We start from the raw sequence: 18,438 nt of genomic DNA, 5'->3' as shown, positions 1-18,438 counted from the left end.
AGATATAGTTAATAATAGGCATTTAAAGTAGTTTTTGAGTAAAAATTAATATTTAGGTCATACTTTTCTTAAACGGCCTCAAATTTATGGGGTGAAATGGGGGTGAGGGGGTAAAGGGTGGTGGGGAGGGTGGGTTTTTTACCCCCCCGTAGTGTGCTTTTCGCGTAAACCCCGTGGTTACGAAGATATCGCGTTTGAAGTTTTGAGATTAACTTTACGTGATGCAGAGATATTATCAGATTGATATCAGAGCGGGCCGAGCTAGTAATATAATAAATACTTATATAAAAATATAATAAATTTAGATATACTTAAATATTTAAATTTAAGCGGGTGGAAGATTACGAATATAATAGTTATTATTATTTACTCAGCTATATGGTATTTACTAGACTAATAATATTAAACGATTAGATTCATTAAAATTTTTGGTCAAAAATATCTTGAATTGAATTAAATTGTTATTTATTACATTGTTGACTAATACATTTTATGCTAGCTGAGTTCAGTTGAAAAAAATTAACAGCAGATTAATCTGATTTGATGCAAATACAACTTAAATCATCTTCATCATTTCAGCCGATCACAGATCCACTGCTGGACATAGGCCTCCATAAGTTCACGCCAAAAATGGTGTGAACTCGCGTGTTTTGTCCATAGTCACCACGCTGGGCAGGCAGGTTGGTGACCGCAGGGCTGGCTTTGTCGCACCTAAGACGCTGCTGCCCATCTTTGGCCTGGGTGTTTCAAAGTCAGCGGTTAGATGGTTATCCCGCCATCGGTCGGCTTCTTAAGTTCCAAGGTCGTAGTGGAACTGTGTTATCCCTTAGTCGCCTCTTACGACACCCACGGGAAGAGAGGGAGTGGCTATATTCTTTACTACCTAGGCTGTTCTTATTTGATCTAGACCTGGTCCTGATGCAGTATGCCTACCACACTTCGTTATATTTTACATCAGGCTACCCTCGCCTGGACCGAACCTGGTCCTGATGAAGTATGCCTTACCATACTTGGTTGTATTTTACATCAGGCCATCCTTGTCTGGACAGGACCTGGTCCTGATGAAGTATGCCTTACCATACTTGGTTGTATTTTACATCAGGCCATCCTTGTCTGGACCGGACCTGGTCCTGATCCAGTATGCCTTACCATACTTGATTATATTTTACATCAGGCTATCTTTGTCTGGACCGGACCTGGTCCTGATAGAGCTTGCCGGATCAGGCGTACCTTATTCTATCCTGATCCGGTCCAGATACATGATCTGGTTGAGCCTGACCTTTTTTCTACTCGGGATATACCCAGCAGTGGGATTTTACAGGCTGAATTGCTACGCTTGTTCTATTTTAACTCGTTTCGTAAACATCTTCTGTTTTTCTTTTATAAGTAAAATTTGTATTGGAAGTAAGGAGATTTTTATCATTCACATTTTAAAATTACCATCTTTTAAAAGTTTGATTTTTAGCTTTTTTTATTTACTATCGACTTTAATATTATTTTACAATTACCATTTATTAAATAAAAAAAAAAAAATACTATGTAACTAAGTAACAAAAATATGGACATATGTCTGAATTAAATTATTATTATTATTCTATTATCATAAATAATATACGTATCGTATAATAATACGAGTATCTATTCTTTCTATGACAGCTCTCTTCGAGGTCGCGTCGGCAGCGACCGGTACGACAGCGGTGGAACTACATATTCTTTCACTGAAGGCATCAAGCACCCCAGTTACAACAGAACACTTCTTAAAAATGACATCGCCGTTTAGGTTACTTCTTGCGACGTTGAATTGACGAACACTGTCTCTCTAATATCTCTGACATTCAGATTTATTGACGCCGGCGTCAAAACCACTTTCACAGGATGGGGAAAAACTAGTGTAAGATTGTAGTGTGAAATGATTATACTTACTATGTTAGGAAGTGTTTATTAACGAATTAAGAAAAATATTACTTGGAATACTAGTCATGTTCAAAACTGCTACATAATAATAGTGCGCTGCAGACTAAACGCAAAAATTAATTTTTAGCACGCAGGCAATACACTACCTACGTAGGTGCAATGTGTGAGCGGTTAAGAGTGTATGCTACCTCAAATTGCTTATTTTCCACTCGGCAGGATGTCCATATCTTACAAACTACTGAATATTTAACTTTGAAATTTATGTATGATAAAGTTCAGGACATAAACTATCTTTCATATGTTTCGAAAACACGATTCCATAAAATTTTCTATTTTTGTATTAAAACCTTAATATCTCAGTAAATATAGAAGTTATTGACTTGAGATTAGGCATGGTAATTGAAATAAGTATGAAGAACATTTTATATGTTACGTTTTTTAAAAAATAACTATTGATAATGTTTGTGGGGAGAAAATACATATAATTCGCGCGATGAAAAACCAAGCGCTCTGAATTCTCATGTGTGGTTTAAGTACGGTAGTATCTGAATTCGAGCTGAGGTAGTGTAGCCCCTTAATGGTGCGGCACGTTAAATAGTGCAGCACTAAAAGTGTTTAAAATATTTACTAGTTCTTTGGATCGATCGCGTACGATGTCAGAAACTTAATTTTTTATGTATTTTTTTTTCTAAAATCAAATAAACCCTAAACGAAAACAAATAAACTCCGCTTCATATTTATAAAACGGAATGTCTAAAACTAATGTAAACGTTTTTTCAACATTCACATTCAGTAAAGCCCGAACCACATTACAGTGCTGATCTCAGTTCGTTCTGGATCCGGTAAACAAGAAACAATAGACGGATCTAGCTGGGGTGTGATTTGATCGGAACGTGACTGTTAGGGATAGTGTGAATACACTCATTGTTTTTCGTTTAACAATACCTTACCGGATTGAGATCGAACCGAGAACGAACTGAGATCAGCACTGTAATGTGGATCGGGCCTAATACTTTATACGCACTACGCATAAATAGCGAATTAAATTAAAGTGCTATGCGTTATATTAGCTGCTTATAGCAAATATAATTTCCGTCTCTGTACATGTCTGTATATAACATGTCTGTATATATTACATGTTAAACTTTTAAATAGCGGTTTGGTTTTTTAATTTATGTATCGATTTTTATAATTTAACTTTTTTTGAGTAGTTGCTTACTTCTATTACCTTTGAGCAATAAGTTTAAGTAACACATTTTAATTTTCATGGTTTTGAAAACATATAATTCAGTTACAGAAAGGTTCTCATTCCGATGTCCTTTTGAAATTGGATACCGTTGTAGTGGAAGGAAACAAGTGTGTGATTCTTGTCGCCGAACGGTCCACGGAAACGACAGTCGAGACATATGTTGACCCTCGAATAGAAATATGTGCATACTCTCACAAGGACGAAAGAGCTGGAAGTTGTATAGTGAGTCGTACCACAACTTTTTATGTTTCTGTACTAATTACTGCAATGGAAGAGAGGATAGGTACATAATATCATTATATTTTTATAATGTGGTATTTTAAATCTTACACTAATTAATTTTCATACCGTCTAACCGTTTTCACCCTAGTAGGAGGATTAGCTATTTATTTGTAAAATATTAGGTAAATTGTGCAATTTCTATGAAACAACATTTTGTTAAACTAACTTGCCCCGTCCATGTCATATCATAAACTGTCTATAGTCTTCTTCTTCTTCTTGTGCTTCTCCACTACTGGAGGTTGGCCGTCAGCTCAGCGAATTTTTCGCGATCTCGCGCCAAGAGAAATAGCTCTTCCACGCTGGCGATCTTAATCCATTCGAGGATGTTGCGCAACCAGGACTTTTTTCTTCTTCCAACGCGTCGCTTGCCCTCTACTTTGCCCATCATTATAATTTGGAGCAGCTGGTATCGCTCGTGTCTCAAGACGTGGCAAAAATCTCGGACTCGGCTTTTCTCTTCTTGACGGTTTGCAGTGACTTCCGGCTACTGGCGACGCGCTGGAGTACTCTCACGTTCGAAACTTTCTGTGTCCAGCCAATACGGAGCATTCTGCGGTAACACCACATCTCAAAAGCTTCTAGACGCTTTTGGGTGTCAGCTTGCAAGGTCCATGCGTCGCTACCATATAACACTACTGGCCAGACATAGCAGTGGAGTTTTCTTAGTCTGAGCTTTTTGGATAGTTTGCGGCTGCACAAAACCTTCTCCATTCTTTTAAGGCTTGCTCGGGCAATTTCAATCCGGGTCCGAATTTCTTGCCTACAGTCCCATTCTTCATTTACCCTGTCTGTTTATCTGTCTATATATCTATCGTCAATTACTACATACATTTGGATTTATATTTTCTTAATCTATAGGTAGTATCCGATCTCTAATGCCATCTTTTATTTAGTTTTACGAGTATAGACGAGCGCGATACGGCGCCCTCTTTCTTTCCCGGCTTCGTAGTTAAGGCATTGTAAATATAATCGAAATAACCGGCATTAGCACATAGCGCAGTCAGTAGGATCCATGTATGCTTTGACACCGAAAATTCGTGGTCTTATACACCTGCTGCGGTGGCTAAATAGGTTCATTAGAATGACTATAGTTAATTTCCATAGTAGAATTCATCTCCTGAACCTGAAATTTGGTCTGTTCTGAGGCGCAATTAATTTTTTTTAAGTCTGTTCTAATATTAAATTGTCAATGAGAAGGTTTTCCTACATACTAAAATCGTCGAAATCGTCCTAATCGACGATTCCTTGCTCTGTCTTATCTCCTAGACGCTAGTCAACAATGGACAAACCTATGTGGTTACGATGATTGCAATTAAATAGGTAACAGTTGCTTACGCTCTAAGAAGATATTGGAGAGGATTCTCCCTGCTTATGGTTCTTCATAACATCGTTACTAGATGCCATTTTAGTTACAAATTAAATAATTTTCTAAATCGAAGTTAGACGGTATAGATGATACTCTCCAATTTGAAGAAAACTTGAATCGATTAAAATTGGATTTAATAATATTACAAACCAGAGCGGTTTGAGTAATGCGCTGTGTACTAATGCTAATTATTTTTAATTATTTTTTTTTTCTTTTCTTTATTTGATTTCTTTATTTTCTCAGGTAGAAAAACTATTATATCATTACATATATCCCTACAGGGAGATCCCGGCAACCCGCTGGTGCTGAGAGACACCCATGAGCAAGTCGGTGTCATGTCCTGGGGTATAGTGTGTGCGCAAAACGTTCCCGACATGTTCGTACGTATCAGCAGCTACCGCGAATGGATTGAAAACACGGTTCAAAGCCGCACACCGGAGTCTATTTACTAATACGAGTTACAAACTCTTACTTAAACTTAATAGTCCCATTTTTAAATCTGTTACGGTTCATTTGTTGTTTTATATCACTTTTTCTTTGTTTGGCCTTAATTTGGTTTTGTTGTGATAACTTTAAAGGCTTTTATTAAAAACATTCAAATATAGATTAATGTTTTTTTGTTTAGCAGTTTAACCTTAAACATACAAAAATAGTTTACTGTGTAGACGTAGAACAATGGGTGGACTAATGGCTATTTAGCCATTTCTTATAGACATGCCAGAGGTCGTTTAGTTATATAATTAACTTGCATACAAATGTCTACATTCTAATATAAAAAAAATACTACTAAAATTTACAATAATATAAAAAGCGAAAGAATCTGTTTGTTTGTTAGAATGCTTTTATCTATAGAACTACTCGTTCGAATTAAAAAAGATTTTTGTGCTGGATACTCCATTTACCGAGGAAAGCTATGAACTATATCAAAATCAAAAATTACTTTTTTTAAGTAGGATTCAAAAGCACATTTGATAGTCATTTGATTGATTAAAATTATATATTAACAAAACAAATAATTTATTAACAATAGTTAAAGAGAAGCTACCACCGATTCATAATGTAGATTCTGCAGAGATATAATAATGAATAACTATTCATAATTATTTACAACAAAAATAGCTCCCCGCCCCGGCTTCACACGGGTGCAATGTTGATACTAAATATACTACAGAATGTCTTTAGGAAAAAGTGGAGCCCTTTAAGAAGTCTCGGGATGTCCCTTCGTCCTAAGTCTATGTCCTAGCGAGATCGCACCTCGGGTTAGGACAAAGTTGGCGTGGTGGGCGGAACGCGGCTTTCAACGCGCTATTATTTTTATTATTATTTATCTAGGCACGCGCCGCCCCACAGTGCAGTGAAATGTATGGCGCGATGGACAAAAATCATAACACAGTTTTAATGCTGTAATAAACTATATTTCGTACATAATTTTGTTAATGTTGTCTAGTATAATAATTTTTAGCTTCTTTAATCTAATAACAATATTAAATATAAAATTATATTTATCTTAATTAAGGTAAAAAAAAACACAATATTCATTCTAACTTAATTCATCTACCAAAATAGCCAAACTAAATTATTTTAAATTAAATAATTATTTAAAATAATTTAAATTAAATTATTTTAAATTAATTAAAACTTTCTGGCAGGCGAATCTCCCGTTGTAGCCAACCTCCGTGGCGTTGATAAAGTCTTTGGCGGCTACGACTAACTTCTTTCCACTTATTGCTCATATTTAAACAAAATAACCGACGAAAAGAGAACAAATTCTCTCAAATACAGCTGATTCTCGACCACTTTTTTCCGTTTCAAACCGTACTTCTACCAGATTACCCGGAGTTTTTGATAGATTTCCTTCTCGCTGAAAAAGATATTATAAAAAAAAGTCGCAAACGGAAGCACTTAAACTGTACTGAAAATTAAAGTATACCAATGTAGTAATAATAAAATGTTACAAGTATGCAATGTTATGCAATGTTTTTTTTTAAACTTCCTTCAAAGTTTTAAAATGCACCGAGTTATACTTATTTTCAATAGCAACTTTGGATAGATTCATACATAGTTAAAGACAACGTAAAGACTCAAAGACTATAATAATTTAAAGTACATATCTTGGCCTTTAATCTCCATAGCTGTTAGTTTATAAAAACGTTACACTTTCTTTTCACAATGCACTTTGCACAACAGACGATTTACGACTGATAAGGTAGTTAGTGGTATTCATTCAAAGTGAGACATTCAAAGTGTCATTATAAGCGAATAAAAACTATACAGCTAATAAAAATTGGTGCTCGTTGTGTAGGAACTCATTATTTTTAAAACGGCAATACCGATTTGTAGGAAACCGAAATTTGTTTTTTTCTTTTTTGTCCTAGACTCACAGCACTGTGCGCCCGCCCGGTACCAGCTCAACCGCTATGTCCCTGCATTTTAAATCTGTAATATCTTCGAAAATATTCATTTAAATTACATGCTGTAAAGGGCCATATTGATCTATATTAAATACACAGACAGAGTAACTCGTATTAAGACAAAGTAAAATTTTGTTTTCTAATGTTTACGCGAATTTTACTCATTTAATGAAACAACTTTTTTCGGATTTTATCGCTGTTTATTGTTAACTTTTGATTCCCGACGTTTCGGATACTTTACAGCAACCAAGTCCTCCCGTGACCATGGTTGCTGTAAAGTATCCGAAACGTCGGGAATCAAAAGTTAACAATAAACCGCGATAAAATCCGAAAAAAGTTGTTTCATTAAAAAAGTAAAATTTAAAAAACGGATAGAAATTTTTTTTCAAGTGGAACGTCATCTATAACACGTCTGCAAGTTTCTTGCAGATTCTTCTCTGATCTACATTCTGAATCAGTGGTAGCTTCACTTTCAACCGTAATTGATACGTTAAGGCAAATACAATAAATAAAAACAATAATATAATTATTAATTTGTAAAATGACGATTCAAATGTTCTTTGAATCCTATTTGAATTAGGTCATTTTTGACTTTGATTTTATTTTACATAATTTGTAAGTTACTAACGGACGCACGTAACATTTCGCTTATGTTTTTTATTATCTTAATGTAATGTGTATCTGATTTGTAAGCAACATTGTGATAAGTTTGCGTGTCAACTGCGACACGCGACTGGAGTTAACTCCTTCAGAATGATTTCACGGTCGTGCTTAAAAATTAAAATGTTCAATTAAATTAATCAAACTACTATTAATTAAAATAATAAAACACTACAATCAAAACATAAATTGCCGCTTGCTATATATATGGTTATAATAAATGACGCTGTGTGGTTACAGCAGTAAAGAATATAGCCTGCCCCTCTCTTCACGTGGGTGTCGTAAGAAGCGACTAAGGGATAACACACTTCCACTACCACCTTGGGATTTAAAAAGCCGACCGATGGCGGGATAACCAACCAACTGCTGGCTTTGAAGTACACAGGCCGAAAACGGGCAGCAGCGTCTTCGGTGGGTCAAAGCCAGGCCTGCGGTCACCAACACACCTGCCCAGCGTGGTGACTATGGGCAAAACACATGAGTTTACGCCAGTTTTGGCGCAGCTTGTGGAGTCCTATGTCCAGCAGTGGACTGCGATAGGCTGAAGTGATGAGTGATGAAATGATTGTATTACTAATACAATTCACTCACTAAGCCTCAGAGTGAGTCATTTCACACGATTTTATTCCCAATGATTATTTTTTATCTATAGAATATTATTAAATTAGATGAATTTATATATTAAAGAATTACACATACTTGCTTAAAATGTTGTATTTCAATATAATACAAAAAAAGTAACTAATTCTTACAAATTAAATTTGGCTTTAACGAACTAAAATATAACATTCACAACAAAACATTTATTTGATTTTTTAAAATAATTTTAGTCCAAATAACCATTACAATAGTATGTAAAAGTAATTTTATGAAACAATTCATAAGGTATTATGACCAGGAAAATGTGATGCAACATGTCAACATTTAACATCTTTACATAAATATAACATATTTCATTCTATAAAATTTATTGTACCATTACTGATATTCCACTAATATCGTAATTTAATAAACTTTTCTTCTCATAACATCAATAATACACATGAAATATGAGTATACGAAAAAAAAGTAGGTATATGCCAAAATTAGTCACAAACAAACTAAAATATTTGTTAGCGATTTATTAACTTGATTTGTTTTTAAAGGGAATAGTATGTTCACAAATAAAAGTAGATTACAAGTACGAATGTTACATTGCATAAATTCATCAAACACTCCACCATAAAAGTGAAGAATTAAATGACATGGAATAAGATTTAACAATTACACAATAACAGTTATAGCAATTTATAAATTATTTCTGTTTCCATAATATCTTGTCGCACTCTTAGCTTAACTCAGCACCTTAAATTTCCATCAATGAACATTGAGTCCAGTTACACACTATATATATTTAAATACTTCAAGCTAAGACTTCTGTCCCTTCGGTCGGTGGTTCGGTGTACTCGTAATAATGCAGTTATCTGCTAACTGCAAACGCATTGATGAATTTTCTTTCCTTAATTCTGCTAATTCTTGGTTGAGCCTTAACACTTCTAATACAAGTTTGTCATTATCGACTTCAAGTTTTTCCAATCTGTTTAAAGTAAAAATATAAATATATATTAATATTTGTACACTACTGTATGAGAAATAACAAGTCTAGCCACGGATTTCTTTACTGTCCACGTGATCTAACTTCTCATTTTTAATCGACTTCCAAAAAGGAGGAGTTTCTCAATTCGACTGTATCGTTACTTCAGAACTTTTGACTGGGTGGACCGATTTCGTAAAAAAAAAAATTAATCGCAAGGTGGTACGTGTCATTTGGTCCCATTAAAATTTATTGGAGATCTAATAACTACTTTTCGAGTAATATCTAATAATTCGTTCTTACTTGACTATTTTTCGTCGACCTACGTTGTATTATACCGCATAACTTTTTACTGGATGTACCGATTTTGATGATTTATAATTTAATCGAAAGCTGATGTTTATCATGTGGTTACATTTAAATTTTATCGAGATCTGATTACAAGTTTTTGAGTAATCTTTGATAACGCGTATTTACTTGACTATTTTTCGTCTACCTACGTTGTATACTTATCGATGTAATTGAAAACATTTTTGAATATTATATAAAAAATTGACCGCTCCAACGGGATCGAACCCGCGTCTCCGACTGACCGTGTCGGCGCTCTAGCCAATTAAGCTATGGAACGATGTACCCGCTAGATCGAAATTTTTTTGATATGATGATTTTAAACATTTTTAAATATCATATCAAAAATTGACCGCTCCAGCGGGGTTTCGAACCCGCGTCTCCGACTGACCGTGTCGGCGCTCTAGCCAATTAAGCTATGGAACGATGTACCCGCTATAGCGAAATTTTCGATATGATGATTTTTATTTTCGGTTTAAGCGAACCGTGGCGCCGTCTATAGTGAGTTCTTTACAGAGACCCGTAACTATTCAAAGTTTCATATTACAATGAAAATCTTTGACAGGAGACGACACCAATAAAAATCATCATATCAAAAAAATTTCGATCTAGCGGGTACATCGTTCCATAGCTTAATTGGCTAGAGCGCCGACAAGGTCAGTCGGAGACGCGGGTTCGAAACCCCGCTGGAGCGGTCAATTTTTGATATGATATTTAAAAATGTTTAGAATTCCTAATGTGGGGGTAACACAAAAATAAAATCGTAGGTATGATGATTTTATATTCGGTTTAAGCGAACCGTGGCGCCGTCTATAGTGAGTTCTTTACAGAAACCCGTAACCATACAAAGTTTCATATTACAATGAAAATCTTTGCCAGGAGACGACACCATGCTTTTTTTAATATGTACGATTTTTATTTTTGTGTTATCGGTATGAATCGAATGGCACTCTCTGATTGGTGCAAATGGCCGGTCGCTATCGTCTGTCGCGCTCGCGCCAAATCTTTAATTGGCTATTTTCACGACAAAAGAATATGATGTACAATAAAAAGTAAAAGAATATGATGAATGTGTTTACATGCTAAAAGTTACAATAAATGATCCTGTCTATGGAAGCTTGGCTTGGCTTGGCTTTTGGCGGACCTTGTGTTGAAGCTGTAAAACGTAAAATGGTAATAAGATGTAAAATTCGTGGCTGAGTTAGTAAATTAGGAGGCAAATAAAAATAAGAAGGACAAGTAAAAATAATTGTCGATCTTAACTTGACGCTTTCTATAGAATATTTAGTTGGCGTTGTAAAAAGTCGACTTAGTTTATTAGAGGCTATCTCGTTTCCCCTTGCATAGTTATATAATTGTATTTGCTAACAAACGAAAAAAAAACCGACTTCGATTACATCGATAAGTAACACAACTTAAGAAGACGAAAAAAATGACGAACGCACTAGTCGTATTCGGTTCCCCTCGATTTCTCTGTGATCCATCATCAAATACTGGTTTCCTTATCATGGTACCGCCCTTGGGACATCTCCTTTCCAACAAAAACAAAAAGAATTATCAAAATCGGTTTATAACGACGAAATTATCCCCGAACATACATAAAAAAAAAATTATATGGTCGAATCGAGTAACCTCCTCCTTTTTTGAAGGCGGTTTAAAAGGGGGATTGGTATGTCTCTCTCACTGTGATTCACTTATATAGCTTAATAAAATGGCTCTACGTTTATTTTATTTTACTTTGATTGTATACAGTTGTAATTGAAACAATTGCGCATGCAATGCACATATATGTTTATCAATTCATTTATTTAAATACATGCCTCTGTAATTCTTGCAGTAACAAAGTACATAGTACATCTTAAGACCTTTTTTAATAAATTTTTAAGTGAGTAAAAGGTTCAATAATAACTATTAATCACTTCAACATTTCACTAAAGTTCTGCAACTGTTTTGATAAATTTTATTTTTCCAATTGTTTGAGATACTACATGTGTACTTAAACTAATAACCTCAATTTGTAATTGTTATCGAATGACAATAATAAATAGTAACAAAAACCGTTATACACGTAATTAAAGAAAAATTGAATATTAATAAAATAATGTGACATAATTGCTACCAAATTGATGTAGGGCAAACAATTGTTACTGTCAGCACCACATGTAACTATAGCAGGGGAACGCTACCAGTTATTTTAAGACTGACTTGAGGGCATCAGAATAATTAATGAGGGTAGCCTTGCAAATCGTGAAGTACACCAGCCATATTTGAGCTTTTTATATAGTGCCCAACGTTTAGGGCAACCGATCAGATTAGTAAAAAAAAAATCGACTATTACAAAAACTCGAGCGCGCCAGATTATTATGCTATACAGATGCTTCATCTTGTTCTTGTCATACTAACCACAAAATCTGACAACGATGTGGAGAAAATTCCTTATTGTAACAATTAAAAAAAAATTCTATCCCTTTGTATGGTCACACCCACCACACAAACAGGCAGATTAATATTTTTCCGTTATCATAAACCCGTAGGGCGCACATACTACTAATATCTGACGCGCTCGAGTACCTATTTTTTTGTGACTGACTACATGCTATCTTTGCTGCTGAAATACCTTTTTTCGTTTTTGCATATAATCTTTACTATCCAATAACAGCCCACGACACTTGCGAAAAATCCCTATTTAGCTTTTTGACCTCCACTGCCAGTATTATTATGCATATAACAATTAAAGGTCATATTTCTTTGATATATAGAGTTGTTTCGAGATGATAACTACTAAAATTTAATAAAACTAAAGAAATTTCGTACTTAATATTTTATATCATTTATTACCCGTCCCCAACCAGATTCTAAAATAGTAGCAACTTCAGTTCAGTATAATAAAATTTACAAGCAATCTTTTTATATTAAAAAAAAAAAAACCATTCTACTTACTTCTTTTGTCTCTCCGTAAGTTCAGTGATGTGATCACAAGCCTTTGCAAGAATGCCACCCTTACTTGCAGTATCAGGAAGACCTGAATTAGGTACTAAGGCAGCTAATTTTGTAATCCAACTATTTATTTTGTCCCTTCGGCGCCTCTCCACCTCGTTATGTGTTGCCCTTCTTTTGTCATCTCTCTAAAAATTTAAACATACATTAATATTTCATACAAGCGAAACTCGGGTGATTTTTATAATTTGTCACATCTATTTTTTCACAATTTCATGCATTCAGCCTGTAACTTTCCACTGCTGAGCAAAGACCTCTTTCTCCGGGTAGGAGAAGAATTGGAGCCTAATCGACCACGTTGCTCTTCTGCATGTTGGCGGATATGTTCCCACACATCACTAGGAGTAACGGCCGCTATCAGACATTTATGACACAACCGGGACCGACGGCTTAACGTCCTCTTCGAGGAACAACAGGGAAACTCACAATGACAGACATCCAAACTGGAAAGAAATATTTGTACAAATATCCATCCCGAGCGGGAATCGAATCCGCAAACCTTCTGTTTTAGGCAACTACTCGCACCACTACATCAGAGCCGTTGCTGTCACAATTTCACACAATAATAATTGAAGAAAATATTAAAATGGTTTTAAGAAATTAAATAAGACTTGGTTTGAAAGGAATTAAATTGGTTTTAATCCTAAGAAGTAAAAGAATATCAACAGAATCATCTAAAATTTTTATCTAAAGCCAAATTTCGAGATGACTACTTTTGATAACAACCTACTAGGTTTTATTATACTCCTTAAATTTTTGCTAGTAATACTATAGTAGTTTATGCAACTGTCATATAATGAAGGGTATTAAAACACGAGTGTGAGTTTATGAAACGAGCGCAGCGAGTTTCATAATAGTAACGAGTGTATTAATACCCGTGTTATATGCAGTTGCATACACTACTTTATCTTCACTAATGCAATTAATCAAACAACAAGAGTAAAAGCTGACAATAGTTTATTTATAATAATTGTTCAAAGGACAATGCCCATTTTCTATGAAGCCGTGCTCCGGTACGTGCTTTGACGTGTTCAGACAATTCATATATTTAAGTACCCTTATTAATTGAAAATATATTTTTAATAATATTCTAAAATTGATTAAATCCGTAGTTTATACTTTAATTAAAAAAGATATTTTATTTGTATTCCGGGTTTGTGCTGTCTAAACATATTAAATATAAATACCAATATCAAATAATCGGAAACGCAACTATAGAAATAAACGCTTTTTTTTAAATTAAATTATAAACCCCAACACGACCAGAAAATTGACATAATATTAAAGTTTTCTTTATTCATTAAAACTAGATTTTTAATAATAGTCTAAAAGTGATCAAAGCCGTGTTTTATAGTTTAATTAAAAAAAGCATTTGTTTGTATGGTTGCTATGACGACTTGCTATTTATAATTAATCTATTTTGACATAAGAAACGCGAAATACAAATAAAATATTAAATTAAATTCACGCGTACGTGTATTGTCACCAGTGTTGCCGTTAGGACAATCTATTTTGTGGCTATATCAAGGAAAAAAGTTGCCAGTTTTGTAAATAAATCACTTTCGAAATTCCGCTAGAAGTGGCTAAAGTGTGCGTTTTCCAATTACAGAGCATAATGTGACTCAGTGGAGCACAATGCTAAATTGTGCTGGTGCTTAATTGGAACTTGAATTAGTTTTGAAATACACCTAAAAAAACTACGACGACTTTGCTTTACTTTACTTTGAATTACTAACTATAATATACTAGCTGTGCCCCGCGGCTTCACACGCTTTAATTAAAAAAAAAATGCGTATTGCGTATGCGTAAACATTAACAATATTGCGCTCCGTTTGACATATTGACATAAGTAGTATTGACGTTATGCAAAACAAACTATGCACTATAGCAATAGCAATACGGTCTATTTTCATTCGATCGAACCTAAATTACGTTAAAGATGAACATTCATTCGGGAATCCTCCTGCTATAATGCGGACATTATTGGTGTTGCCTAAAATTAACTATGTATTTTAGTTTGGTAGTATTGGTACCGTATGGTGGTATGTATTAGTCGGTAGACTTTTTATAGTAATAAAAATATGTATGTAGTAACAATCTAAAAAGCAGCCAGAAGTAGCTAGATTTATTTTGGTGGCTAAAATGGATTGTTTTTTGGCTAAAACCGTTGAAAATCCGCTAGATCTAGCCACAAAATGGCTAAAACGGCAACACTGATTGTCACAGTGATTTTGCCGCCATTAAAATCTAACCAATGAGAGCGCAGCTGCGCGCATGCGCGCGATGTTATAATGAGATTTTACGATATCGATGTGGATATTATACCATCATGTGAAATTGCTTAAATTGAGTGTTTTGTTGTCTGCGCTATAACAGTAGTAATTATAAGTCAAGTATTGGAAACATAAGTAGAATGTTACAACATTAGTGTAGATAAAAATATTAATTAATTGATCGCTTGGCATATTAATGAAATAAATTTTAAATATTACCTTTTTGGCTGTTATGGCCTTATTTTGTAACGGTTGTCTCCTTATTACTTTCTTCTGTGTTGCTGTCGTTCCAAAAACTTGAACAGGGTTGCCTATAACGTAAAACTCGCCACTTGGAATCACTGCCAAAGAAAAAATAACATCTATATAAATAAATAAAAATGATTTGCTAAATTTGTTGCTAAGCGCTTAACTTAAAAAGGCTGGTCAAAATCTAGCTCTGCTTTTTTTAATCGACTTCAAAAAAGGAGGAGGTTACTCAATTCAACCGTATATATATATATTTTATTATGTAGGTTTGTTCGGGGATAACTTCGTCGTTTATGAACCGATTTTGATAATTCTATTTTTGTTGGAAAGGAGATATTCCAGGTGTGGTACCATGATAAGAAAACCAGGATCTGATGATGGGATCCCAGAGAAATCGAGGGAAAGAGAAACCCTTGAAAATCCACATAACTTTTTACTGTGTGTACCGATTTAGATGATTTTTAATTTAATCGAAAGCCGATGTTTATCATGTGGTCACATTTAAATTTCATCGAGATCTAATTACAACTTTTGGAGTAATCTTTGATAATGCGTATTTACTTGACTATTTTTTCGTCTACCTACGTTGTATTACTTGTCGTAATTAAAGTCGCGAAAATTTAAACGCGAATTTCACTCCTTATAATGAAATAACTTTTTCGGATTTTATCGCGGTTTATTAGGTTTTTTACATGCCCGACATTTTGGATACTTTACAGCAAACCATGGTCGTGGGAGAAACCTTTTCTTTTTGTTTCTAAAAGTTTTCTTGTACTTTGTACATTTTTACAAAAGGAAATATATCAGTACATGTATCAATTATTTCACTCACAAAACAAAACATCCTTCAAGTCAGTAACTTAATAAGAATTTAATTAATAGTAGCTAGCGCCCATTCATGACTATCTCATCGCCTCGAGGTCTTGACGCACCCCAAACGTGTTAGTATCATTGTCGATAAAATTTTCTATATAGAGAGCCTTCAAATAGTGTAACACGATAAACAGTCTCTAGAGTTGATATCTACTTTGACAATAGATATGTATATTATATTTAGTTAACCTTCATACATAAACTTGTCAATTGAAAATAAAACATTATTTATATTTACAGACATAAACATATATAAATGAGGCTTAAAATAATCTATTCCAATCAGAAAGCAATACTAAATACACATAATGTCAGTAGGTACTGAAAAGGAAAAATCTGAAAATCTATCTGCATATTAGATTTTTACTATCATCAATTTTTCTTTAAGTATAGTATTAATCTATACAAATAAATAAAATTGGAGGGTCTGTTTGTAATATTAAAATAACCGCTTTTTACTATATGCATATGGATTTATACATGATACATATACCAAAATAAGATTTTTAACCATTTTTGGCTGGTCGGATTTTGACGGGACTTTTCACTGGCAGATAACTGATATAGTAAGGAGTAACTTAAGCTACTTTAATTTAAAAAAAATATTTAATTTATAACTGCGAACTGAACAATAACTTTTGATTAAAATCTACGCAGACAAAGTCGCGGCTACAGCTAGTTTTTTTTTATATATAAATCTTACCATGTGTTGGTGAGTGGGAAGACATGGTGTTTGGATTTTCTTCACCAGTCATTTGCACAAGTTTGTATGTTACTGCTCCAGCTAAAAAATTGATAAATAGATAAATAAAAACATTATGGCAGTCACTAAATTACAGTGAATAAAAAATAACAGAAAATACAAAACATTTGTATTTTCGCAAGGTAAGTGCACAAGTGGGAGGGCAAGGGGACATCTTGCCTCGGGCGCTACTCACGAATGATTCACAAAACAAAAATTGCTGGACATAATATATGGTTTTCAAATGTTTCTCTACTCTAGACTCTTTCAACTAGAAGTGACTGAACCAAGAAAACAGAAACACTCTTTAGATAGGAAGGAGAATGGTGAGTATATGTGTGTGTGTGTTTCCACGGCAGCCACAATAGTATTCTGAAAGTGTTTGTAGATCTAGGGAGAGTCTAATGCTGAGACATTGGATAAAGCTCCATGCGATATGAATGTAAATATAAAAATGTTATTATTTTAAATTTGTTGTACTAACACTAAGAATATTGTTACGAGCACTATATGGGCTCGTCCCAAGTTGAAGTTATTATTATTATATTATAAACATAGTGCAGATAACTGTAGTTTTATTAATTGAAAGTTAATTCGAAACTTACACAAATCTTTAAAATTATATGAAGGACCATTATCCTCTTCGTTAGCGTCCAGAAAGGCTTGTGAAACTAAATGTGATCTTTCACAATCTGCGCTCCCTGAAAATATAATAATTAAATTTACATTTAGTATGTTTACAATAAAATTAATTCGATTAATAAACATGTAAAGAGGTCAGAAAAATTACTACCATCAATTTAATCAAATGTAATCCAAATGATTCTGTTTGACAACACAACTACAAAAAACTAACAATAAGCTAGGTAATAAAAATTTATTTCTTACCAAACGATCCCTCATTGACCATACCTAGCAAGTCACTGTCTGCACTGTAAATATTATACACGATAAACAAATAAAACTGAGTTATTCTAACATAAATAAAACCTAGACAGAAGAAATATTTGCCAAATTGCAAAAGTAATGTTGACCTTCGTTGGCGCTTTAGATTAATGTAATTATGTAATACAAATGAGGGCTAAGTATTCAAAAAAAACACTGATAATTCTTTACCTGTTATCAAGTGAATTTTCGTGAATGTCAATTTCAACTTCCACTTTGGCCATTGCGCGTAATTATTTTTGAATTTTCTAAACTTGATCACGGGGACAAAATAAAGTGGTCATGTGATAATACCAAAGACAAATTAGCACAGATAACTTAAAACAAAATGTATGTCGGCCGGACGTCAAAGACTAATGTTTAGGTATATATATTTTTTTGTATTTAAATAGTTAATAAAAATACATAGGTAATTATTTATTTACTTTAATATATTATAATATCTTAATCTAAAATTACTCACATAATTATAATAACGCTTTATGAAATAGCCTCTAGATGGCGTTGACAAGTATTATATGCGTTTACTTTAAAATTCAATAATTTTAAGGTCGCT

The 18,438-nt window shown here is 33.8% G+C and overlaps 1 protein-coding gene across 1 annotated transcript; it reads right to left on the bottom strand.

Annotated features, from left to right (window-relative positions):
* Nucleotides 1-8,670: 8,670 nt before the first annotated feature.
* On the bottom strand, nt 8,671-18,187 carry LOC123661285 (upstream stimulatory factor 2). The gene is made up of 7 exons (XM_045596272.1): nt 18,054-18,187; nt 17,826-17,869; nt 17,543-17,638; nt 16,899-16,979; nt 15,293-15,414; nt 12,744-12,928; nt 8,671-9,458 (listed from the first exon to the last, which is right to left on the bottom strand). Exons 1-7 carry the CDS (start codon nt 18,104-18,106, stop codon nt 9,290-9,292), a joined length of 750 nt encoding a protein of 249 aa, XP_045452228.1. The 5' UTR covers nt 18,107-18,187; the 3' UTR covers nt 8,671-9,289.
* Nucleotides 18,188-18,438: the final 251 nt, after the last annotated feature.

Source organism: Melitaea cinxia, chromosome 16 (genome assembly GCF_905220565.1).
Source record: "Melitaea cinxia chromosome 16, ilMelCinx1.1, whole genome shotgun sequence".
Classification (NCBI taxonomy): Eukaryota; Metazoa; Arthropoda; class Insecta; order Lepidoptera; family Nymphalidae; genus Melitaea; species Melitaea cinxia.
The sequence above is the reverse complement of the archived record's forward strand: the minus strand, read 5'-3'. Positions and strand labels throughout refer to the sequence as shown.

Coding starts and splice junctions, on each gene's coding strand:
- LOC123661285 (XM_045596272.1), bottom strand. CDS start 18,106: ATGGCCAAAGTGGAAGTTGAAATTGACATTCACGAAAATTCACTTGAT. Junction 16,980..17,542: donor ATATAATTTTAAAGATTTGT/GTAAGTTTCGAA, acceptor TCAATTTTTTAG/CTGGAGCAGTAACATACAAA. Junction 9,459..12,743: donor CTTACGGAGAGACAAAAGAA/GTAAGTAGAATG, acceptor TACTTTAAACAG/ATTGGAAAAACTTGAAGTCG.